Below are 25,174 nucleotides of genomic sequence, written 5' to 3'. Positions count from 1 at the left end.
GGAGGGTGTAGGTTGCAGTGAGCCAAGATCGTGCCACTTCAGCTTGTGTGAAAGAGTGAAACTCCGTCTAAAAAAAAAAAAAAAGGTGGTCCTCTTTCCTCTAGGTTTTTTCAGGCTATTCTTTCTTTTTCTTTTTTTTTTTTTTTGAGACAGAGTCTTACTCTGTCACCCTGGCTGAAGTGCAGCGATGTGATCTCAGCTCACTACAACCTCTGCCTCCCGGGTTCAAGCAGTTCTCCTGCCTCAGCCTGCCAGGTAGCTGGGACTACAGGCACTAGCCACCATACCCGGCTAATTTTTGCATTTTTAGTAGAGACGGGGTTTCACCATGTTGGTCAAGCTGATCTTTAACTCCTGACTTCTTGATCTGCCCGCCTCGGCCTCCCAAAGTGCTGGGATTATGGGCGTGAGTCACCGTGCGCTGCAGGCTATTCTTTCTACCTGGAAGCCCTTATTCCTGCCCTTGTTGAGGTAGCTCCTAGGATCCTTCAGGGCTTGACTCAGTTAACACCACCCTTAAGAAGTCTCCTTTCAGGCCAGGCGTGGTGGCTGCAAAGAATTTGGTGATCTACAGGTACCCTCTAACTCTCTTCCTATGCTGTCTGTAAAGCATAGGTCACGGCCGGGTGCAGTGGCTCATGTCTGTAATCCTAGCGCTTTGGGAGGCCAAGGCAGGCGGATCACTTGAGGTCAGGAGTTTGGGACCAGCCTGGCCAACATGGTGAAATCCCATCTCTAGTAAAAATACAAAAAGTAGCCGGGCAATATGGCGTGTGCCTGTAGTCCCAGTTACTGGGGAGGCTGGGGCAGGAGAATCCCTTGAACCTGGGAGGAGGAAGTTGCAGTGAGCCAAGAATGTGCCATTGCACTCCAGCCTGGGAAACAGAGCCAGACTCCATCTCAAGAAAAAAAAAAAAAAAGACAAGGACACATGCAGGCTGGGAGCTTCTAAGTCCCTAGGATGTTTATATTTCTTTACAAACCTGGTAGCAGATGGGAATGTAAAATGGTGTGGCTGCTGTGAAAAACCATAAGGAAGTTCCTCAAAAAACTAAAAATAGGCTAGATGCAGTGGCTCATGCCTGAAATCCCAGTACCTTGGGAAGCTGAGGCGGGAGGATCACTTGAGCCCAGGAGGCCAAGGCTGCAGTGAGCTATGATCATGCTACTACACTCCAGCCTTGGTGACAAAGCAATACCCGGTCTCAAAAAAAAAAAAATTAAAAGTAGAATCACCATATGATCTGGGCCAGGCAGGGTGGCTCATGACTGTAAAATTCTGGCACTTTGAGAAGCCGAGGCGGGTGGATTGCCTGAGGTCACGAGTTCAAGACCAGCCTAACCAACATAGTGAAACCCCATCTCTACTAAAAATACAAAAAAATTAGCTGGGCATGGTGGCAGGTGCCTGTAATCCCAGCTACTTGGGTGGCTGAGGCAGGAGAATTGCTTGAACCTGGGAGGCAGAGGTTGCAGTGAGCCGAGATCCCCATTGCACTCCAGTCTGGGCAACAAGAGTGAAACTCTGTCTCAAAAAATAAACAAACAAAACAAAACCATATGATCCAGCAATTCCTTTTTCGGGCAAGAGTTCAAAAAGATATTAACACATCCATGTTCATTACAGCATTATTCAAAATATCCAAGAGGTGAAAACCACAAAAAAATCCATCTAAGGGTGAGTACATGAAGATGTGGTAAAAACATACAATGGAATATTATGCAGACTTTTTAAAGGAAGATTCTTTCACATGCTACAAGATGGCTGAAACTCGAGGATGTCACACTGAGTGAAATAAGCCAGTCACACAAGGACAAATACTGTATCTGTTCATTCATATCAGGTATCTGGAATAGTTAAAAAATCACAGAAACAGGCCAGGTATGGTGGCTCACACCTATAATCCCAGCACTTTGGGAGGCTGAGGCAGGCGGATCATTTGAGGTCAGGAGTTCAAGACCAGCCTGGCCAACATGGTGAAACCCCATCTCTACTAAAAATATAAAAATTAGCTGGGCAGTAGCGGCACGAGGCTATAATTCCCTACTACTCAGGAGGCTGAGGCAGGAGAATCGCTTGAACCCAGGAGACAGAGGTTGTGGTGAGCCGAGATCATGCCAGTGCACTCCAGTCTGGGCGATGGAGTGAGACCCTGTCCCCCCCCCAAAAAAAAAAAATCACAGAAACAAAGTAAAAAGGTGATTGCTAGAAGTAGGGGGAAGGAGGAATTAGTGCTTAATGGGCATAGAGTTTCGGTTTTGCAAGATGAAAAAGTTGTAGAGATTTGTTGCACAATAATATGAATATACTTAGCACACTACTAAACTATACATGTAAAATGTTTAAGATGTTGGCCGGGCGTGGTGGCTCACACCTGTAATCCCAGCACCTTGGGAGGCCGAGGCAGTGGGTCACGAGGTCAGGAGATCCAGACCATCCTGGCTAACATGGTGAAACCCTGTCTCTACTAAAATACAAAAAATTAGCTGGGTGTGGTGGCAGGTGCCTGTAGTCCCAGCTACTCGAGAGGCTAAGGCAGGAGAATGGCGTGAACCTGGGAGGCGGAGCTTGCAGTGAGCCAAGATCTCACCCCTGTACTCCAGCCTGGGCAACAGAGCAAGACTCCGTCCCGAAAAAAAAAAAAAAAGTTTAGGATGTCAAGTTAAATCTTATGTGATTGCAACCACAATTAAAAATAAAATAAAATTTTTAAAAAAACACCTGAAGGCAGTACACGAAAATACAAATAAATTCAGTTTGCAAAACACAGATGAACCATTTGGAATTTAAGATCATTGACCGGGGCCTGGCGCGGTGATTCACGCCTGTAATCCCAGCACTTTGGGAGACTGAGGTGGGTGGCTCACCACGTCTGGAGTTCAAGACCATCCTGGCCAACATGGTGAAACCCCATCTCTACTAAAAATACAAAAAATGAGCCGGGCGTGGTGGCACAAACCTGTAGTCCCAGCTACTCAGGAGGCTGAGGCAGCAGAATCGCTTGAACCTGACAGACGGAGGTTGCAGTGAGCCTAGATAGCGCCACTGCACTCCAGCCTGGCAACAGAGCAAGACTCTGTTTCAAAAAAAAAACAAAAGATAATTGATCTCAGTGGCTCACACATCTAATCACAGCACTTTGGGAGGCCAAGGCGGGTGGATCACAAGGTCAGGAGTTCGAGATCAGCCTAGCTAACATGGTGAATCTCTACTAAATATACAAAAATCAGTCGGGCCTGATGACACACGCCTGTAATCCCAGCTACTCAGGAGGCTGAGGCAGGAGAATTGCTTGAACGGAGGAGGCGGAGGTTGCAGTGAACCGAGATCCCACCACTGCATCCTAGCCTGGGCAACAGAGCGAGATTCCGTCTCAGAAATAAAGAAAGATAAAATAAAAACAATAAAAACAATATGGGATTACTACCCAGATATACGAGGAACTTCTGCAAACTAGCAATAAAAAGAGGTGTTTGTTTGTTTAGTTGATGAAAGAACATTGATGGTGGCTCATGCCTATAATCCCAGCATTTTGGGAGACCAAGGCGGGCAGATCACCTGAGGTCAGGAGTTTGAGACCAGCCTGGCCAACATGGCGAAACGCCGTCCCTACTAAAAATACAAAAATTATCCGGGCATGTTGGCACGTGCCTATAATCCCAGCAACTAGGGGGGTTGAGGCAGGAGGATCGCTTGAAACCGGGAGGCAGAGGTTGCGTGAGCCAAGATCGTGCCACTGCACTCCAGCCTGGGCAACAGAGCCAGATTCTGTCTCAAAAAAGAAACAAAAAATTAGCTGGGCATGGTTGCAGGCGCCTGTAATCCCAGCTACTAGGAAGGCTGAGGCAGTAGAATTGCATGAACCCAGGAGGCGGAGGTTTCGGTGAGCCAAGGTCATGCCACTGCACTCCAGCCTGGGCGACAGCGTAAGACTCCATCTCAAAAACAAACTAACAAACAAAAAAGATATTAATCAGCAATTCACAAAAAACAAACTCTAAATGGCTGAAAAATATATGGAGAGATTCTTAACTTCACTAATCAGAGAAATACAAATTAAAACAAAGGGATACGGTTTTGTGAAGGTAAAAATGAGAATGCAAGGGAGGATACAGGGAAATACGAATTTCATCCTAGGCCTTCAGGTGGAAGAGACTGAATATACAAACAGACAATGGTCAAAGCATACAATAGAACTCTGACCAACAACTTCTGCAGCCATCACTGGGGGAGCCAAACCACCTTTGCAGCAATTGGCCCAGAACGGTCAGAGTTTCAGCGACAGCTTCCCTATTTTTGCTCCAAACTCAGGACCAAGCAGAAAAAAACAGATATGCTCCTCAAAGCCATCACATAAGAAGTCCTGCTTCTAGTTAGCCTCTCCATGCCAACAACTTCCAGAGGACACACATACCTGAGGCCATCCCTTTTTATTTCACTATGAAGCTTTTTTGCTCCCCCCGACTGCCTCTGCCTCTGAGTCTTTGTCAAACACTAGTGATGGTGGCTGCCTCCTTTGCCGGAGCAAGGTCTGAACTATTTGTTTTGTTTGTTTTTGTTTGTTTTTAAGACAGAGTTTCGCTCTTGTTGCCCAGGCTGGAATGCGATGGCTTGATCTCAGCTCACTGCAAACTCTGCCTCCCAGGTTCAAGCGATTCTCCTGCCTTAGCCTCCCAAGTAGCTGGGATTACAGGTATATACCACCACGCCCAGCTAATTTTGTATTTTTTAGTAGACAGCGTTTCTCCATGTTGGTCAGGCTGGTCTTGAACTCCTGACCTCAGGTGATCCACATGCCTCAGCCTCCCAAAGTGCTGGGATTACAGGTGTGAGCCACCACACTCGGCCATTTGTTTTTGAGACCAAGTGTCACTCTATCACCCAGGCTGAAGTGCAGTGGCACAATCTTGGCTCACTGCAACTTCCACTTCCTGGGTTCAAGCAATTCTCGTGCCTCAGCCTCCTGAGAAGCTGGGATTACAGGCACACACCACCACGCCTGGCTAATTTTTGTATTTTTAGGAAAAATGGGGTTTCACCATGTTGGCCAGGCTGGTCTCAAACTCCTGGCCTCCAATGATCCACCCTCCTCAGCCACCCAAATTGCGGGGATTACAGGTGTGAGTCACCGTGCCCAGCGGAGCAAGGTCTGAATATATAGCCTAAGTTTCTCCCCATTTGCATGGTCTTCATTCACTGTCACAGTACTACACTCACATCAATTAAGAATACACTCACAAAATGATGTATTTTAGAAGAAACCCATGTCTCCAAGGATTTACATGACACATAGAGTAGGTGAACACTGGGAGGCAGGGGAAGAATGAGTGAGGACTGAGGATAAAGGGGAAAATCAATAGAGGGACCCTGCCTAGCGTTGATTGAGTAGCAGGGACAGAAGATTCTCAATTTTATCTACTCTCTGCACTGGAATTCTTTTCCTTTCCCTCAGCCTTGGAAAAAGGCAGCTTAATTACTATATTCAAATAAATTCCACAAGAAAAGACAAGTCTTGACTTTGTATAAATATTTCAAAGTGGTCAGGCAAGGTGGCTCACGCCTATAATCCCAGCACTTGGGGACGTTGAGGTGGGCTGATCACTTGCGCCCAGGAGTTCGAGACCACTGGGCAACATGGAGAAACTCCGTCTCTACAAAAAACACCAAAAAACTAGCTGGGCATGGTGGTGTGCCTGTGATTCCAGCTATTTGGGAGGCTGAGGCAGGAGGATCACTTGAGCCTGGGAGGTTGACGCTGCAGTGAGCCCTGATGATTGTGCCACTGCACTCCAACCTGGGTGAGAGTGAGATCTTGTCTCAAAAATAAATGTCAATGTAAGCATCCAGGTTGAGGCTACTGCAGAGGTTCAGGCTTCTCTGTCTCTCAAACTGGCTGCTGCAAATAAATCAGTCAGCAGATTCCTGTGGTTTGGCCTCTTAAAATCTTCCAGCCACCAATATCTCTGAAGCAACCGGCTATGAGTCTAGGGGACAGCAGTGTTTAGGAGGTGAATTGGGGTCATGACTACTGCATTTGTTTTGTAGGCCTGCCATCACAAAGTACCACAAGCTCAGTGACTTAAAATAAGAATGTGGCCAGGCGCGGTTGCTCACACCTGTAATCCCAGCACTTTGGGAGACTGACGCGGGCAGATCACGAGGTTAGGAGATGGAGACCATCTTGGCTAACAAGGTGAAACCCTGTCTCTACTAAAAATACAAAAAATTAGCCAGGCGTGGTGGCGGGCGCCTGTAGTCCCAGCTACTCGGGAAGCTGAGGCAGGAGGATGGTGTGAACCCAGGAGTCGGAGCTTGCAGTGAGCCGAGATCGCGCCACTGCACTCCAGCCTGGGTGACAGAGCAACACTCCGTCTCAAAAGAAACAAACAAAAAAACAAGAATGTATTCCCTTGTGGTTCTGGAGGCTAGACATCCGAGATAAAGGTATTGGCAGGCTCATGCTCACACCAGAAGATCTAGGGAAGATTCCTTCCTTACCTCCTTTAGCTTCTAGTTGCTGAGAACACATGGTGTTCCTTGGCTTGTAGAAGCATCACTCCTCCAATATCTGCCTCATCTTTGCAGACGGGGATTATGGAATTATGGCCCATCATGCCTGGCCTGATTTTTTTTTTTTGGTGAGATGAGTTTCACTTATTCTGTCTCCCAGGCTGGAGTACAGTGGCACAATTTTGGTTCACTGCAGCCTCCACTTCCCAGGTTCAAGTGGTTATCATGCCTCAGCCTCCCAAGTAGCTGCGATTACAGGTCCCCACCACCACATTCAAGTAATTTTTGTATTTTTAGTAGAGATGGGTTTTTACCATGTTGGCCAGGCTAGTCTCAAACTCCTGACCTCAGGTGATCTGCCCGCCTCGGCCTCCCAAAATACTGGGATTACAGGTGTGAGCCAGCTCACCCAGCCCTATTTTTATACCAGTTATGCCAAGATGCTACTGTTTGGGGGAGGGGGGAAAAAACAGGAATCTACTAAATTAGTCCTACTAGCAGTCTAAATGACGAGATCACTCCCTCTCCTTAATTTCTTCACTAATCATCCATTGCAAATTTTTTTTTTTGAGACGGAGTATCGCTGTCACCAGGATGGAGTGCAGTGGTGCAAACTCCGCCTCCCAGGTTCAAGGGATTCTCCTGCCTCAGCCTCTCAAGTAGCTGGGACTACAGGCAAGCACCATCACATCCAGCTAACTTTGTATTTTTAGTAGAGACATGGTTTCACCATGTTGACCATGACGGTCTTGTTCTCGAGATATGCCTACCTCAGCCTTCCTAAGTGCTTGGGTTACAGGTGTGAGCCACAGCACCCAGCCGATTCATTTCATTCTTAAATAAACTGAAAACCTTATAGTGTCACGCTAGGGAAGAGATTTCATCTCTCCAGGAATGGGTTTACACAATAAAATGTAAAAGCTATTTATGTATGACAAAGTACTTCAGAAAATGTGTAATCGAAAATTTTTAAATAAGCAAACATAGCATACAGTATTCAAGGGAAAAAGATTTAAAATATTCAAATATCACATCATGACAAATGATACAAATTTGTGAAGTATCATTTCTTCCCTTTTTTTTTGTAGTTTCACCACATTGCCCAGGAGGCCTTGAACTCCTGTGCTTTTGTTACTGTCCCCTCCTGTTTTCCTACTACATTGATGGGTTGTCTTGACAGGTGTGGCCCTCCCCCGATAGTATAGGAAGTTTACTCTTAGACAAGCTAGGACAATATAAGTTCTAAAAAGACTAGTCAACTGCAGTAGAGAGGTGGGTGGGGGAGGTAGAACAAGGAATTCTGTCTGACTGAACAATCAACTGAAATAACTCTACATTCAGACCAGCCTTTTTTAAACACACCCTTTATTAACATCTAGGTAAATCTGTAATATTCCTTGCTCCTCCATCCCCAAGTATGCTATTAGCTGTCCATCCTTCTGGATAGAAGTGTATTTTCCAGTTTTACTTGATTTTTGGATGTGTGCTGGGGGAGGAAAGCATATTGTTTCTAGTCACCCTAGAGTGCTAAAGCACATTATCTTCCAGTAATTCTCTCAAGGTGGGCATATGCGAAACATAATCTCTAAACTCTTCAACATCAAGAAATACCTTTGTTTTACCCCTAAAATCAAATGCCATTTTGGCTGGATATAGGATTCTAGGATTAAAGCCTTTTGCCAGCAGAACTTTAAAGACATTGCTCCATTTACTTCTAGCATCCAGTGTGTCCAGTGATAGGTCTGCCGTCAACCTGATTCTTGTTCCTTGGTAGGTTATTTCTCTTCTCTCTCTAGAAGCCCTTATTATTTTCTCTTTATCATTAGAATTCCAAAATTTTACCAAGATGTGTCTAGGAGTCAGTCTCTTTTCATCAATCTTACTAGGCACTCGGCAAGCACTGACAATCTCAAGACTTGAACCTTTCTTTAGTTCTGCAAAGTTTTCATCAATTATTTCCTTAATTATGTCCTCTGCCCCATTCTCATTATTCTCTTTTTCTGGAATTCCTATCAAACGAATATTGCAACTTCTGGATCTATCCTCTATCTCTCTTTGCCTTTCTTTATTAATCATCTGTTTGGTCATTTGCACTGTATCCTTAGAGAATTCTTCAATTTGATCTTCTAGACTATCTATTCTTTCTTCAAGTATGTCCATTCTGCTACTTAGATCATCTACTGAATTTTTAATTTCCAAGACACTTGGATGGGAACTTTTCAGATTTCCAATCTCCTCTTTTATCTCTCTGATGCTATTAATCACACTACTTCTCAAGTTTTCTTCTGTTTCCTGTGTTAAGTCTGCTTCTTTAGATGTTAGTTCTTCTGTGTGCAGAGTTCTGTGTTTCTTTTCTTCTGTTTTCTTAAGTTTGGTGACTCCTGTTGAAATACTCAAATTTGTATGTGAATGCTTTTTACGCTCATCATAACCTATCTCTAGTGACTCTGAGGGAGAGGCCGAACATAAGGTCAGACAGGGTGTGCCAGTTCCTTGACTCGTGGGCACAGCTGCTTCCTGTTCCTCCTGGGTTTTGTGTACTGCCTGGTGTTTCACCAACTTTTTCTTCCCAGAGTCCCCAACCAAATAACTAAAGGGAATTTCTTTTTGTCTACATGAGGCTTCTTTTTTCTCAGGCAGGGAGGTAGTCTTTACCTTTCCTATTTCAGAATCCTTTCCTTCCTCTTCCTCCTCTGGTTCAGAATCCTCTATGGAGTCAATGAAAATAGTTTCCATGCCATCACTGATTATCTCAACTTCATGCTTTGCATCTACCAAAGTATGACCCTGAAAGGTTGAGTCCTGTTCTGAAGTCTGTTCCTCCTCCTCCTCTGAGGCTTCTTCCTCCTCCAGCCCTGAGGCCTCTTCTTCTTCTTCCTCCTCCAGCCCTGAGGCCTCTTCCTCCTCCTCTTCCATCCCTGAGGCCTCTTCCTCCTCCATCCTTGAGGCCTCTTCCTCTTCCTCCAGCTCTGAGGTATCTTCTCTATCATCCTCCATCCCTGAGGCCTCTTCATCCAGCTCCTCTAGCTCAGAAAACTCTTCCTCTTGAGTCTCTAAGTTGTTCATCTCCTCTGGCTTAGCAAATTTCACTTCTTTAAGAAATAGAAAGCTCAATCCATCACTGGTCATTTCTCCAGCTCTATGCTTTGAGTCTATTAGGGTTTTACCCTAAAGTTAAACAAAGAAAAAGAAGAGTTATTTATTCAAATCATTTATTTTAAAGAATTAAAACTTCAATTCACTAATTTTAATATGGCTTCCATTCTGACAATGGGAACATATCTGAAAAACTGCTTAAATATTAATTGTTCTTGAAGGCCTAGGTCCCTAAACAAATCAAGTTTCCCTAAGATCATCTCAAGATATTTGTCATTTCTTGTGTAATCTCGGAACAAATTATATGAGGTCATAACGTCTACTTTCTTCCTTCTTGATCCCGCAACATTTACTGCTGTGTATGTGACTGATTATCAGTAATTACCTGTTTTAATGAATTGTCTGCTTATTACATATGAGTCCTATGGTAAATAGGCATTGTAATCTGGCTAAAGTTTACAATCTGCTTTAGGAAGATGATAAGCACACACAAACAAAAACGCCAAGCTCACATTTACCTTTCCCCACAGATAACAACAAATTTAATACAAAAATTTAAAAAAAAAAGACCCCAATTGCAGTTTACACTATAGCCTTATGACTTTAAAGACAAGCAGGCTTTGGTTAGGAATACAACAGGCTCAGTTCAAAACTATTCAAACCCTGGCCCAATTGCCACATTTGCTACTAGTGCCTCACTTTTCCTTATAAAGCAGGGTCTAATGACAGTACCACCCCAGGATTGTTGTAATATAAAGTAAGCAAGGTACTGAGCTTCTGATGATGTCTGCAATATAAATGTTGGCTCCTAATATTCCTTGAAGCCCTTAGTCGGCCATTGAGCTTTTCAGTCTTCCCAAACCCACCAGGACAGGTTAGGTGCCTCATCTGTGTAAACACTAGAAGCAGCTAATTTCTGGAATTAAATACTGATTTTTAAATAATTTGTTGATTCAAGTGTACCTTCTCCTTCTGGATTCTCACTTTGCAGAGGTTACACTTGGAAATGTGGGAAAGGCAGAGGAGAAGCATTCATTTGGAAACATGTAAAAAATATTGGCTTGGGGCCGGGCGCGGTGGCTCAAGCCTGTAATCCCAGCACTTTGGGAGGCCGAGACGGGCGGATCACGAGGTCAGGAGATCGAGACCATCCTGGCTAACACGGTGAAACCCCGTCTCTACTAAAAATACAAAAAAACTAGCCGGGCGAGGTGGCGGGCGCCTGTAGTCCCAGCTACTCAGGAGGCTGAGGCAGGAGAATAGCGCAAACCCGGGAGGCGTAGCTTGCAGTGAGCTGAGATCCGGCCACTGCACTCCAGCCCGGGCTACAGAGCAAGACTCCGTCTCAAAAAAAAAAAAAAAAAAAAAAAAATTGGCTTACAAATCTGGACCTTGGCTGGGCATGGTGGCTCACACCTGTAATTCCAGCACTTTGGGAGGTCAAGGCATGTAGACTGCTTGAGCCCAGGAGTTTGAGACCAGCTTGGGCAACGTGGCAAAACCTTGTCTCTACAAAAAGTACAAAAATTAGCTGGGCGTGGTGGTGCATGCACGTGGTCCCAGCTATCGGGAGGCTGGAGTAGGAGGATCACTTGAGCCTGGGAGGTGGAGGGTGCAGTGAGCCCAGATTGAGCCACCGCACCCCCACCAGGGAAACAGAGCAAGACTTCATCTCCAAAAAAAAAAAAAAAAAAGCACCTTCCAGCACAGCAGCCATTGGAGAACAGCAGCCACAACTCTGTGTGACCCTAAGGCTTTGGGCCTCAGCAAGGGCAACAAGGTGATCAAGAACATGACCAAAAGCCCAGGTACAGCTGCTGCTCCAGCCATCTGACCAAACACACCAAGTTAGTGTGGGACATGATCTGAGAGGTGTGCTGCTTCGCCAGGTAGGAGCATCACACCATCCATGGTGTGATGGTGAGGGCCTGATGAAAGAGGCCCTCAAGTTCATCAAGAAAAGGCTGAGGTCACACATCCACACCAAGAGGGAGAGGAGCTGAGCACCATCTTGGCCACCATGATTAAACCAGCTGCCAAGAATGACTGAGGCCCCCTTGCCCTCGGCACATAATAAAACCTTCACAGAAAAAAAAAGTGCCCTTTAAATCATTACTTTTAGTATTATGCTTTTACTTTTAAGGAATCATTTTTCTTTAATTGATTTATCTGGCCGGGCGCAGTGGCTCACACCTGTAATTCCAGCACGTCGGGTGGCCAACGTGGGTAAATCACCTGACGTCAGGAGTTTGGTTTGAGACCAGCCTCACCATCATGGAGAAACCCGTCTCTACTGAAAATACAAAATTATCTGGGCATGGTGGCACAAGCCTGTAATCCCAGCTACTCAGGAGGCTGAGACAGGAGAATCACTTGAACCTGGGAGGTGGGTTTGTGGTGAGCCAAGATCGGGCCATTGCACTCCTGCCTGGCCAACAAGAGTGAAACTCAAGAAAAAAAAAATTGATTTATCCTTCAAAATAACCGTGCCAACTATTACATTTATACATAAGCTTTTTCTATTTGTACGCTTACCCTTTTTTCTTGAGTTCCATATCTTCTTCCTCCTCCACTTATTTCTTCCTTTTGTGGGAGTACATCTTTCAATAATTCTTTCATAGAAGATTTTTGGCTGGCAAATTTTCTAAGGCTTTGCAGATCTGAAAATGTCTTTATTTCACCATCACATTTAAATGCCAATTTAACTTTGCACAGAAATTTAGGTTCAAAATCATGTTCTCTCAGAATGTTGAAGACATCACTCCATTGCTTACTAATATTCAGCGTTGCTGATGAAAGGTTGGCAGCCAGGGTAAGTACTGCTCCTTCATCCATCAACACTTTTTCTTCTCTGGAGGCTTTTAAAATGTCCTCTTTATTCTTGAATTTCTGAAATTTTTTTTCCTCTCCCATGTCTTTGACAAATTCATCCTCCCCATCCTTCCTTCTCTCTCCTTCTGTAATGTCTAAATGGACATTGTGATTTCCATGTCTGTCATCTACATTGCGTAAGGTTTCTTCCATACTTCCAAGGACTTTGTAACTTTGTGATTCATTCTGGGGTAATTTCTTACCTTCCTTCCTATTGTATTCATCAGCGTTGTCTAATTTCCTGCTCAGCTCATTTACTTCTTTGACTTTAAAGGTTAAATTCTCAATATCATCACCTACTTTAGAGTTTTCTCCTTCCGTTTTCCCTACCATCCCTGTTTTTTGTAATGCTAAATTGATTATTTGTTGAAACTCTGTCCTACTACTGGAGTTCTCTGAATTCTTTACCTCAGGTATTGTAGTTTTTCCTCCTAAAATTGCCTTTAGGTCACTTTTAAGAGTTTCTCTCATCTCCTCAAACTTCAGGTCTTGAATTTCCATTAAGACCTTAAACTTATTCATAACAATTGCTGATACGTCCTTGCAGTTTACATCTAATACTGGAGCTATGTCCTTTTCAGTTTCTGTTAACTGCTTTCTTTTCATATAGGTGATATTTTCCTGTTTCTTTGCAAGTCTAGCAAATTTTGACTGTACACTACTAGATACATCAGACATTGTGGATATGTTGTCAAGACTGGATTCTGTTTTTAATTCCTGCAGAATGATTTTGTTCTTACAGGTCGGCTAGACCTCAGAAATTAAAAAATCTTAAAATATGTCAATCTGAAATACAAAGAAATGAAAAATTACTTACTGAAGAATTCTCTTGAGAAACTTTGTAAGAATATGAGCTTAGTTAAGAAAACTATGCTGGGTGCACTCCATAATAAATTCATAAAAGGTTCACTAACAAAATGGGTATCTGTAAACTAAGACCAGAAAAAAAATTAGAATTCATAATTTATAGATTATCATGAAAACTCCCTTTACATAAAGATTTGAATGCAATAAATTAACCAAAGAGCAGATAACTAAGAATGAAGCTGTCTGATTTGCCATACTATTAGCTTTGTTGTCTATGTTCTCTATAATGAGTAGATTAATTACAAGAAAATAGATGTTATTCTTTAAAAAATCAACATATGTATCATACCAAATCATCCAAGTCTCAGCTAACTTGAATGGAATCTTACAGAAAATTGAGAAACAGGTGTCCCTTTTGAATTGCAGAGATTATTAAGACTTTTTCTGAAAACCAGTTATCAAGTCAATTCAAAATTACTTTCTTGGCCAAGCATGGTGGCTCACGGGTGTAATCCCAGCACTTTTATAGAGGCTGAGGTGGGAGGATCACTTGACCCAAGGAATTCAAGACCAGCCTGGGCAACATAGGGAGGCCTTCTTTACAAAAAATATAAAAATTAGCTGGGCATAGTGACACACGCCTGTGGTCCCAACTACTTCGAAGGCTCAAGAGTTTCACTATGTTGGCCAGGCTGGCCTCAAACTCCTGACCTCGTGATCCGCCTCCCTTGGCCTCCCAAAGTGCTGGGATTACAAGCGTGAGCCACCGTGCCCAGCCAAGAATATTGTTTTTTAGATTACAGGGCAATCTAGAAAGGGTTCCTTGGTGAAGGCAGGTGAATCACTTGAGCTTAAGAGATTGAGACCTGGCCGGGCGCGGTGGCTCACGCCTGTAATCCCAGCACTTTGGGAGGCCGAGGCGGGCGGATCACAAGGTCAGGAGATCGAGACCACAGTGAAACCCCGTCTCTACTAAAAATACAAAAAATTAGCCGGGCGAGGTGGCGGGGGCCTGTAGTCCCAGCTACTCGGGAGGCTGAGGCAGGAGAATGGCGTGAACCCAGGAGGCGGAGCTTGCAGTGAGCCGAGATCGCGCCACTGCACTCCAGCCTGGGCAACAGAGCGAGACTCCGTCTCAAAAAAAAAAAAAAAAAAAAAAAAAAAAAAAAAAAAAAAAAAAAGAGATTGAGACCTGCCTAGATAACATGGTGAAACTCTGTCTCTACAAAAATATAAAAAAATTAGCCTGGTGTGGTGGTGTGCACCTGTAGTCCCAGCAATAACTGAGGCTGAGGTAAGAGGATCACTTGAGCCTGAGGGAGGCAGAGGATGCAGTGAGCTGACACTGCACTCCAGCCTGGGTGACAGTGTGAGACCCTGTCCCCTCCCCTTCAAAATAAGAATCATATAAGCAGCTAAAATGTCATTCATGTCAGGACAAAAGATATCTGCTGAGCACCCAACCAAGAATTTCAAGCAGGGCACGGTGTCACACTTGTAATCCTAGCACTCTGGGGGGTTGAGGTGGAGTGATTACTTGAGCCCAGAAGTTCAACATCAGCCTGCACAACATAGTGAGACTCTGTTTCTAAAAAATAATTGAAATTTTTCATTGCAATAAAAACTGAACCAGGAAAAATAATAGCATAAAATTAAAAGATAAATTAAATTTAAAACTTCTATGTTTAATGTTTAAATACTAAAGGTTAAAGTTATTTAAATTTTAAAATGACTAATCAGTCAAACTAATGGAGAAACTTAAAATACTAAATCAAAATGATAATTACCTATCAAAACTTGGGGAATGTAGCTGAAGTGGTGCTTTGAGGAAAATGTATCGACTTAAAATGTTAGAATTTTCTAGAAAAGAATAAAAATTAAAGTTAAATTATCAGATTAAGGGCAAAATCTACCCAAGAAGCCAAGAGATGTGCACAAATCAAAGAAATGAAAAACAGAAATTTATACAGAATTAACAAAACCAAAATACAAATAAGGAACACTATGAACAAAAAGGGGGCACAACTACAGATAAAGCATGGTTGAAAAATGGGAGCACCATTCAACTTTCATAATTAAATCAGAAAATTTAGAAGCGACTATTATCACAGTTGTGCCCCAACTCTTCTAGAGAATAGTGAAAAAAGGTCAGGCACAGCGGCTCACATCTAGAATCCCAGCACTTTGGGAGGCCAAGGCAGGTGGATCACCTGAAGTCAGGACTTCGAGACCAGCCTGGCCGACATGGCGAAACCTCATCTCTACTAAAAATACAAAAATTAGCAGAGGCTAGGCGCCATGGCTTACGCCTGTAATCCCAACACTCTGGGAAGCTGAGGCAGGCAGATCACAAGGTCAGAAGATAGAGACCATCCTGGCTAATACGGTGAAACCCCATCTTTACTAAAAATATAAACAAAAAATTAGCTGGGCATGGTGGTGGGCACTTGTAGTCCCAGCTACTTGGGAGGCTGAGGCAGGAGAACGGCATGAACCTGGGAGGCAGAGCTCGCAGTGAGCCTAGATGATGCCACTCCATTCTGGCCTGAGCATCAGAGCGAGACTCCATCTCAAAAGAAAAAACAAAAACAAAAATTAGCCAGACTTGGTGGCACGCACCTGTAGTCCCAGCTACTCAGGAGGCTGAGGCATAAGAACTGCTTGAACCCGGGAGGTGGAGGTTGCAGTGAGCCAAGATCACGCCACCATACTGTGCGACAGAGTGAGACCCTGTCTCAAAAAAAAGAGAGTAGAATGATGGTTACCAGTGGCTGGGCAGGGTAGTAGGTGGATGGGTGCAGGGAATACGGATGGCTAATGGGTACAAAAATGATCTAGTATTTGGTAGCACAACAGGGTACCTACACTCAACAATAGCTTATTGTATATATAAAGAGAATAATTGGAATGTTTTTAACAAGAAATGATAAATGTTTGAGGCGATGGATAGGATACCCCCATTTACCCTGATGTGATTATTACACATTGCATGTCTGTATGAAAATAAATAAATACATCTACTATGTAACCATAAAAATTTAAAACAGGCCAAGCGCAGTGGCTCACACCTGTAATCCCAGCACTTTGGGTGGCTGAGGTGATTGCTTGAGCCCAGGAGTTTGAGCAGCCTCAGCAATATAGTAAGACCTCATCTCTAGTTTTTTTAAAAAAACAAATTATGCCAGGTGAGGTGGCTCATACCTGTAATCCCAGCACTTTGGGAGGCTGAGGTGGGCGGATCACCTGAGGTCAGCAGTTCGTGACTAGCCTGGCCAACACGGTGAAACGCCATCTCTACTAAAAATACAAATTTAGCTGAGCGTGGTGGTGGGTTCCTGTAGTCCCAGCTGCTTGGGAAGCTGAGGCAGGGGAATCAGTTGAAGCCAGGAGGTGGAGGTTGCAGTGAGCTGAGATTGTGTGGTTGCACTCCAGCCTGTGTGACAAGAGCAAGAGACCAAGACACTGTCTCAAAAAATAAAAAAAAAATTCAACCCAGGATGTGGAAGTTGCAATGAGCCCAGCTCATGCCTCTGGGCTACATACAGAGTGAGCCTCTGTCTCAAAAAAAATAAAAAATAAAAAATTATAAATGAACAGCTAAAAAAAAAGAAAAAAAAAGCATGATAGTTATAAAAAATTGTTTTAAAAACATGGCACTTATCTATCACAAAATAACTTCCAAAATATGAGCAACAGGAGGTAAGGGGGACAAATGTATACAGAAAATCTTGATTACACCAGAGAAAAGGTTAAAAGAAGAAACATGTAAATGATTACTAAAAAAGAGAAGGAATCAGTATTAGTTACACACTTAATCCCCTTTTTTTTTGAGATGAAGTTTCACTCTTGTTGCCAAGGCTAGAGTGCAATGGCGTGATCTTGGCTCACCGCAACCTCCGCCTCCCAGGCTCGTGCCTCAGTCTCCCAAGTAGCTGGGATTACAGGCATGCGCCACCACGCCCAGCTAATTTTGTACTTTTAGTAGAGACGAGGTTTTTCCATGTTGGTTAGGCTGGTCTCAAACCCCCGACCTCAGGTGATCCGCCCACCTAGGCCTCCCAAAGTGCTGGGATTACAGGTGTGAGCCACCTCACCCAGCCTTATCCTCTTAATTAAGTAAATTTAAAAAACCAAGCAATAGTATCTGAATCTAATCAAGGACTGAGAAAGCAACCGAGTAGTCCACAGGACAGGTCTGTAGGAACTTATACAGGACTTCAACAGGAATAAAGGGGCCCACTCTCATTCAGAAGACTAAGGGAATTCACTAGATGCAGTGTATGCTCCCCCTATTTTGGATCTCTATTTGAATGAATCAACTATAAAATGCAGGGAGTATTGAATATGGACTGATTATTAAATGATATTGAGGAATATATATTTTATTAACTGTAACAATACTGTATTTAGTTAAGAAAGTGTCCTTATTTTATAAAAACTACATACTGAAGTTTTTACAGGTGAAATGGTATGATGTCTGGGATTTACTTTAAAACACAGCAAACAAATAAATAAGAAAAAAGGGAGATTAAGCAAATGGGGAAAAATACTTGTTTTTGAATCTGGATGATGAGTTCTTTCACTGATGATTGAAAATGCTACTGGCCGGGCGTGGTGGCTCACGCCTGTAATCCCAGCACTTTGGGAGGCCGAGGTGGGTGGAACACGAGGTCGGGAGATTGAGACCATCCTGGCTAACATGGTGAAACCCCGTCTCCACTAAAAAAATACAAAAAATTAGCTGGGCGCGGTGGCGGGCGCCTATAGTCCCAGCTACTTGGGAGACTGAGGCAGGAGAATGGCATGAACCTGGGAGGTGGAGCTTGCAGTGAGCCCAGATGTCGCCACTGCACTCCAGCCTGGGCGACAGAGCCAAAAAAAAAAAAAAAAAAAGGAAAGAAAATGCTCCAATGCTTTTTTTTTTTTTTTTTGACGCAGGGTCTCACTCGCTGAGGTTGGAATGCATATGGCACCGGGCCTGGCCTGATAATGCTTCTAAATTTTTTCTCAAACTGAAAATCCTTAAGGAAAACCACTGAGCTCTCCCTGGTGAAACAGACTTCTACTTGACTTGCCAAGATGAAACAGAAAGCTGAAAACAAGGGTAACATGTTCACATGCAGACAAATTCTTTTGATAACAATTGTGCCTTTATTGTGTCCAATAAACGCTACAATAAGTGAACTTGAGGCCGGTTGCGGTGGCTTATGCCTGTAATCCCAACACTTTGGGAGGTTGAGGAGGGCAGATCACCTGAGGTCAGGAGTTCCAGACCAGCCTGGCCAACATGGTGAATAGCCTGGCCAACATGGTGAAACCCTGTCTCTACTAAGAATACAAAAATTAGCTGGGCATGATGGCGGGTGTCTGTAATCCCAGCTACTCCAGAGGCTGAGACAGGACAATCACTCGACCCTGGGAGGCAGAGGTTGAATTAGGGTTAATGCCACTGCACTACAGCCTAGGCAACAGAGCGAGCAAGACTCCATCTCAAAAAAAAAACTAAAACTAGGCCGGGCGCGGTGGCTCAAGCCTGTAATCCCAGCACTTTGGGAGGCCGAGACGGGCGGATCACAAGATCAGGAGATCGAGACCATCCTGGCTAACACGGCGAAACCCCGTCTCTACTAAAAACACAAAAAAATTAGCCGGGCGAGGTGGCGGCGCCTGTGGTCCCAGCTACTCGGGAGGCTGAGGCAGGAGAATGGCGGGAACCCGGGAGGCGGAGCTTGCAGTGAGCTGAGATCTGGCCACTGCACTCCAGCCTGGGCGACAGAGCGAGACTCCATCTCAAAAAAAAAAAAAAAAAAAAAAAAAAAAAAAAAAAAAAAAAAAAACTAAAACTAAAACTAAAATAAAATTGATAAACTAAAACAAATTAGAAAACAATGTCCTTAAAAGAGAAGGATTGAACAAATGATGGTTTATGTACACAATGCGATTATATATAATAGATATATATAAGTATATATAATACAATAATTTATAAAATATACATTATAATATACATTATGGCCAGGCACAGTGGCTCATGTATGTTAATTCTAGCACTTTGGGAGGCCAAGGTGGGTGGATCACCTGAGGTCAGGAGTTCGAGACCAGCCTGGCCAAAATGAAATCCCGTCTCCACTAAAAATACAAAAATTAGCCATGCGTGGTGGTGGTGGGCGCCTGTCATCCCAGCTACTTGGGAGGTTGAGGCAGGACAATTGCTTGAATGCCGGAGGTGGAGGTTGCAGTGAGCTGAGACCACGCCATTGCACTCCAGCCTGGGCAACAAGTGTGAAACTCCATTTCAAATAATAATAATATACATTATGTTATATATACACACCATATGTTATGATATATATACTCTATATGGTGCATACAATATGTTTAATGTACGTATAAAAATTATACTTTACCTAATAGAGTATATTAGAATCATACACATTGGTTAAGGATGTCTTTGGTACGTTAGAAGGAAAAAAACGGTGCAGAAAATATACAGAGTACAATCCCATTCTTAAACACATATACAAAAACCGTATGTAGAGTAAACACAAAAAGATTGGTCAATTATATTAGTCAGGAGAATGCATATCAAAACACATTTCAGTGTTTGAACATCCTGATTACAGCCAGTGCAGGGGCAAATATCCACTCTGGTCACATTCATAGTGACCCTGGGGATTTTTAGACCTTTTCAGTAATTAATCTGGCCGGTGCCCTATTATGTAACACTACCTTTTTTGGGTAATGTGTTTTCCAAGAGTCACTCTATAGTACATGATAGGTGCAATGAGAAACCGGAAATTAATTAACTTTTTAAAAAGAGACAGGGTCTTGCCATGTTGCCCAGGCTACACTCAAACTCCTTTCTCAGCCTCCTGAGTAGCTGGGAATACAAGCACACACCACCATGCCTGGCTTAAAACTGAAAATTACAGCCCGGTGCAGTGGGATTTATTATTTGTCATTAACTGTATCAAATGCTACTTTTTTTTTTCCTTTTTTTTGAGACAGAGTCTCACTCTGCCGACTAGGCTGGAGTGCAGTGGCACAATCTCGGCTTACTGCAAACCCTACCTCCCGGGTTCAAGCGATTCTTCCACCTCAGCCTGCTGGGTTGAGGACTACAGGCACACGCCAGCACGCCCAGCTAAGTTCTGTATTTTTAGTAGAGACGGGGTTTCACCGTGTTGGCCAGGCTGGTTTCAAACTCCTGACCTCAGGTGATCCACCCGCCTAGGCCTCCCTAAGTGCTGAGATTACAAGCATTACTGCTCCTGACCTCAAATGCTGAAGGCTAAATTATAATTAGCGTTTAATGACAATAAATATACGTGACCTTTTTCACATCCACGATATCACATACTCTGAATTCTAGCCAGGCACTACCCAGGCACTCTGGGTTCAGAATCCCTGATCAAGAAGAAAGCAGAGGCTGGTACAAATTTAGCAAATTTTGCCTCAGGGCTGGATGGTAGCCATCAAAAGGGCTCAGGGACCAGGCGTCCTGGCTTCTGCCTGCAGTCTGAGCTACTTGGGGGGCTGAGGTGGGGGGATTACTTGAGCCCAGGAGTTCAAGGTTACTGTGAGCTAGGATTGCATCACTGCACTCCAGCTTGGGAGGCAGAGCAAGACCCTGTCAGAAAAAAAAAAAAAAAAAAAAAAAGAAAGTGATTAGGGAGACTTGGGAGATTTTCATCAGTGTACTCACAAGTTCTGCTTTATATTTTAAGGAGGTTACTCCAAAAGTATGCAATATAGGAGAACACCGGTTGGGAAGGCAAAAAATGTTTAGCACTTCCCTCAAGGGACTGGGGGTTGGGAGGGAGAATAAACTTTTCCTTTAATTTTAGGGATGGAAAAAAGCTTGCTGATTTGCATTGCCTTGGCTTGTGACTGCCATCTTTTCATATGTTTATCTGCTTGCATTTCCTTTGTGGTGAATTACCTTTTCAACACTGGCAGCCTGTTATTGGGGGGTTGGTGTGTGGGTTTTTCTGAATTTGCTGGGGGATTATGGACTTCTCTTTTATTTTTTCTTTCTTTTATATAAGAAAAATTAATATTCCCTCACCTCAGTCTCTATAATCTGACCTCTGAGGCCACCCAAAGTTTGGTGTGGTATCTCTCACAATGTACACGTGACTTTTCTTTTGTGTTTTCGCTTTTTTTTTTTTTTTTTGAGGTCTCACTCTCACCCAGCGTGACAAGCAGTGGCATGATCACTGTTCGCTGCAGTCACAAACTCCTGGGACCAAGTGATCCTCTCACCTCAGTCTTATCCTAAGGAGCTGGTATTACAGGCATGCCACCATACCAAGCTAAAGTGCCTGATTTTTATGGGTGCATAGGAGGACAATAAAGGAGAATGCCAACTTCGAATTCTAGTTGGTATGTCTCTTTCCTTAGGTCAGGGGACATTTAATTTTTTTTTAATAGCTTTATACTTTTAACATTATTTTTCTTTTTCAATAGGCCATTTGTAATCTTCCAGTTACATGTGCACACCTCACTTTTCTATGTGTGACATGCCATATTTTGAACATATTGAACATATTTTGGTTCAGTAAGTAATTCCCTCAGCAGTGGGCATTCAAGTAATTTACAGGGTTTTGTTTTGTTTTTGAGATGGAGTCTCAGTGTCACCCAGGCTGGAGTGCAGTGGCACAATCTCAGCTCACTGCAACCCCCGCTTCCCAGGTTCAAGCGATTCTCCTGCCTCAGCCTCCCAAGTAGCTGGGACTACAGGAGCGTGCCACCACGCCCGGCTAATTTTTGTATTTTTTAGTAGAGATGGGGTTTCGCCATGTTGGCCAGACTGGTCTCGAACTCCAGACCTTAAGTGATCTGCCCTCCTCAACCTCCCAAAGTGCTGGGATTACCGGTGTGAGCCACCACGCAGGTCCTACCCTTATAATCTTAAGTAGTGAGTGCAAAACTTGCAACAACTGTTATGTGAAATAAAACGTGGTTTCTAGTGATTACGAAACTGTGGGTTCTGCTAATAGCACCAGACTGCAAAAGGGTCCTAATCCACACTATAGTTAGGACTCATTTCTTTATCAGACCCAAGGTCACTTCCCCTGTTTCACTCTAAAATACCCCTCCCCAGTCCAGGCGTGGTGGCTCATGCCGGTAATCCCATCACTTGGTGAGATGGAGGTGGAAGGATCACCTGAGGTCAAGAGCTCGAGACCACACTGGCTGAAATGGCGAAACCCCGTCTCTACTAAAAACACAAAAATTAGCCGGGCATAGTGGCAGGCGCCTGTAATCCCAGCTACTTGGGAGGCTGACGGAGGAGAATCGCTTGAACCCAGGAGGCGGAGGTTGCAGTGAGCGGAGATGGCACCATTGCACTCCAGCCCGGGAGACAAGAGCGAAACTCCGTCTCAAAAAATAAAATACCCCACCGGTTGGCCGGGCGCGGTGGCTCACGCCTGTAATTCCAGCACTTTGGGAGGCGGAGACGGGCAGATCACGAGGTCGGGAAATCGAGACCACCCTGGCTAACACGGTGAAACCCCGTCTCTACTAAAAATACAAAAATTAGCCGGGCGCCTGTAGTCCCGCCTGTAGTCCCGGCTGCTCGGGAGGCTGAGGCAGGAGAATGGCGTGAACCCGGGAGGCGGAGCTTGCAGTGAGCGAAGACCACGCCACTGCACTCCAGCCTGGGTGACAGAGCGAGACTCCGTCTCAAAACAAAAAACAAAAAACAAAAAACCCCACCGGCACACATACCCGCCACTAATCCTGCCCCGAATCCACTAAACTACCTACCAAGTCTCAGCAGTTCATCCACCTCTGTACCTTCCCGGGGAAGACGAACTCTCTGCAAAGCAGGACTTGGGTCTACTGGAAGCTGTGCCTTGGTGCCTAGAATTCAAGTTCATAACACCAAATTTTAAGGTTTATTTAATGTAGAAAATCACCTCATATTGTAGACAGGAAAAAAAAGCACTTCTCTATGCACGTGTTTGCTTAAAAAGGCACACAAGTCATTAGCAGAGTCTGGGGTGCAAGTCGGGAGAGGGCTGCAGGGAAGGGGAGGACCCAGAGGTGAATCTGAGGAGGACAGGGAGGGGCTGGAGAGAATGGTTTCTTCTTTGTGAGAGTTGGGGGTCCATTATGGAAGACACGCTTTCCTTTTGCAATTTGAACAAGAATGAAATTTGCCTAACAATTGGAGGAAATTGAAGAAAATGCAGAAGTTATTACTTCCAAATCAATTTTTCCAGTCACATAATAAAACACTTTTTGTTTTTTTGAGACGGAGTTTCGCTTTGCTGCCCAGGCTGCAGTGCAGTGGCCCGATCTCGGCTCACTACAACCTCCGCCTCCCCGGTTCAAGCGATTCTCATGCCTCAGCCTCCCGAGTAGCTGGGAATGTTACAGGCGCGAGCCACCACACCCGGCTAATTTTTTATTTTTAGTAGAGACGGGATTTCCCCATGTTGGCCAGGATGGTCTCGATCTCCCGACCTCGTGATTCGCCTGCCTCGGCCTCCGAAAGTGTTGGAATAACAGGCGTGAGCCACCGCGCCCGGCTTCCATCTTTTTTTTTTTTTTTTTTTTTTTTTTTTTTTTTTGAGACGGAGTTTCGCCCTTGTTGCCCAGGCTGCAGTGCAATGGCGCGATCTTGGCTCAGTGCAACCTCCGCCTCTCGGGTTCAAGCGATTCTCTTGCCTCAGCCCGGCTAATTTTGTACTTCTAGTAGAGACGGGGTTCTCCATGTTGGTTAGGCTGGTCTCAAACTCCCGACCGCAGCCCGCCTCGGCCTCCCAAAGTGCTGGGATTACAGGCGTGAGCCACCGCTTCCGCCCCCTCCATCCTTTTTTTTTTAAAGCTAGGACTTGTCAAACACCACCTCATTTTCTTGACTTCATTTTTTCTTTACAGAACTACTTTAATGTTTCCAATTTGGGGGTAAAGTCTTAGGATACTTTTTTTCCTCACTTCGCCACGGAAGGTAAGGGAAAGAGCAGGGAGTAAAGTGAGGCGGCCAACTGCCTGCCCCATCCCGGGCCCCACGCACCCGGGCCAGCCTTACCCGGGGCACCCCTGGACCCACGCACCCGGATCAGCCCTGCCTGGGGCACCTCAGGCCCCTCGCGCCTGAACCGGCCTTACCCGGGGCACCCCGGAGCCCACGCGCCTGGACCAGCTTTACCCGGGGCGCCCTGGATCCCACGCGCCTGGACCCGCCTTACCCGGGGCACCCAGGGCCCCAAACACCCGGGGGAGCCTTACCTGGCGGAAAAGGACGCCTGGACGACTGACGCGAACAAAGTGAGGATGGAGGTTTTTAATTAAGGACTGAGGGGACTCAGGATCTCTCGGCTGGCTCCTCCCCTCCTAGTGTGTCCAACCCCCTCTGTCTACATACCCTCGCCTCCTCCCCGGAAATCACATTCTGCCCTAAGCAATTGCTGACTTCCATCGCTGCCTCCCGACTGAGCCCAATTCCTTCTGTCTCCACCGAACCTTCGCTTGAACGAGCCCCACCCCTCAGACCCGACTTCAGACTGAAATCTGAATAAAGGCACCTCTAAAGCGCCTCATCACCCAGGCGTGAATCCCAAGGTCACCTCATTCCTTTTCTTCAACCTTCGCAGTTAATCCATTCCTGAGTCCTTCAATTTGCCCGCTTTTCTCCATCTCCACAGCTCCAGCCCAGTCCAAGCCCCATTGTCTCTCATCTGAATCACTGAAAACACCCCCAACTGCTCCCTGGTCTCTCCCGCGACCCCTCTGCAATCCTCCTCCCCTTCCAATACCTTTCAGTGGCTTCCTGTTTCGGTTGAATTTCTACCTCCTCATTCTATCCTGACTGCCCCTTCAACATTGTCTTAGCACTACTCTCCTCACAACAGAAACACGGTCTCTTTCTGTTCC

At 44.7% G+C, this 25,174-nt stretch overlaps 1 protein-coding gene across 2 annotated transcripts; it reads right to left on the bottom strand.

Annotated features, from left to right (window-relative positions):
* Window positions 1–7,769: 7,769 nt before the first annotated feature.
* L1TD1 (LINE1 type transposase domain containing 1) lies at window positions 7,770–24,779 on the bottom strand. 2 transcript variants are annotated; one of them, XM_050753277.1, is made up of 5 exons: window positions 24,530–24,779; window positions 23,060–23,155; window positions 15,073–15,145; window positions 12,143–13,264; window positions 7,770–9,679 (listed from the first exon to the last, which is right to left on the bottom strand). In XM_050753277.1, exons 4-5 carry the CDS (start codon window positions 13,154–13,156, stop codon window positions 8,039–8,041), a joined length of 2,655 nt encoding a protein of 884 aa, XP_050609234.1. In that variant the 5' UTR covers window positions 13,157–13,264; window positions 15,073–15,145; window positions 23,060–23,155; window positions 24,530–24,779; the 3' UTR covers window positions 7,770–8,038. The 2 variants fall into 2 exon arrangements, with proteins under 2 accessions (XP_050609234.1, XP_050609187.1); XM_050753230.1 differs by lacking the exon at window positions 15,073–15,145.
* Between the last annotated feature and the right edge of the window lie 395 nt (window positions 24,780–25,174).

The sequence above is a fragment of the Macaca thibetana genome, chromosome 1, assembly GCF_024542745.1.
Source record: "Macaca thibetana thibetana isolate TM-01 chromosome 1, ASM2454274v1, whole genome shotgun sequence".
NCBI classification, from domain to species: Eukaryota; Metazoa; Chordata; class Mammalia; order Primates; family Cercopithecidae; genus Macaca; species Macaca thibetana.
This window is presented reverse-complemented; position numbering and strand designations above follow the sequence as displayed.

Bases quoted from the DNA above. Each gene is read 5' to 3' on its own strand.
- L1TD1 (XM_050753277.1), bottom strand. From the start codon at position 13,156: ATGTCTGATGTATCTAGTAGTGTACAGTCAAAATTTGCTAGACTTGCA. The intron at 9,680-12,142 runs GTAAGCGTACAA...GTTTAACTTTAG, and splicing joins ATGGAACTCAAGAAAAAAGG to GGTAAAACCCTAATAGACTC.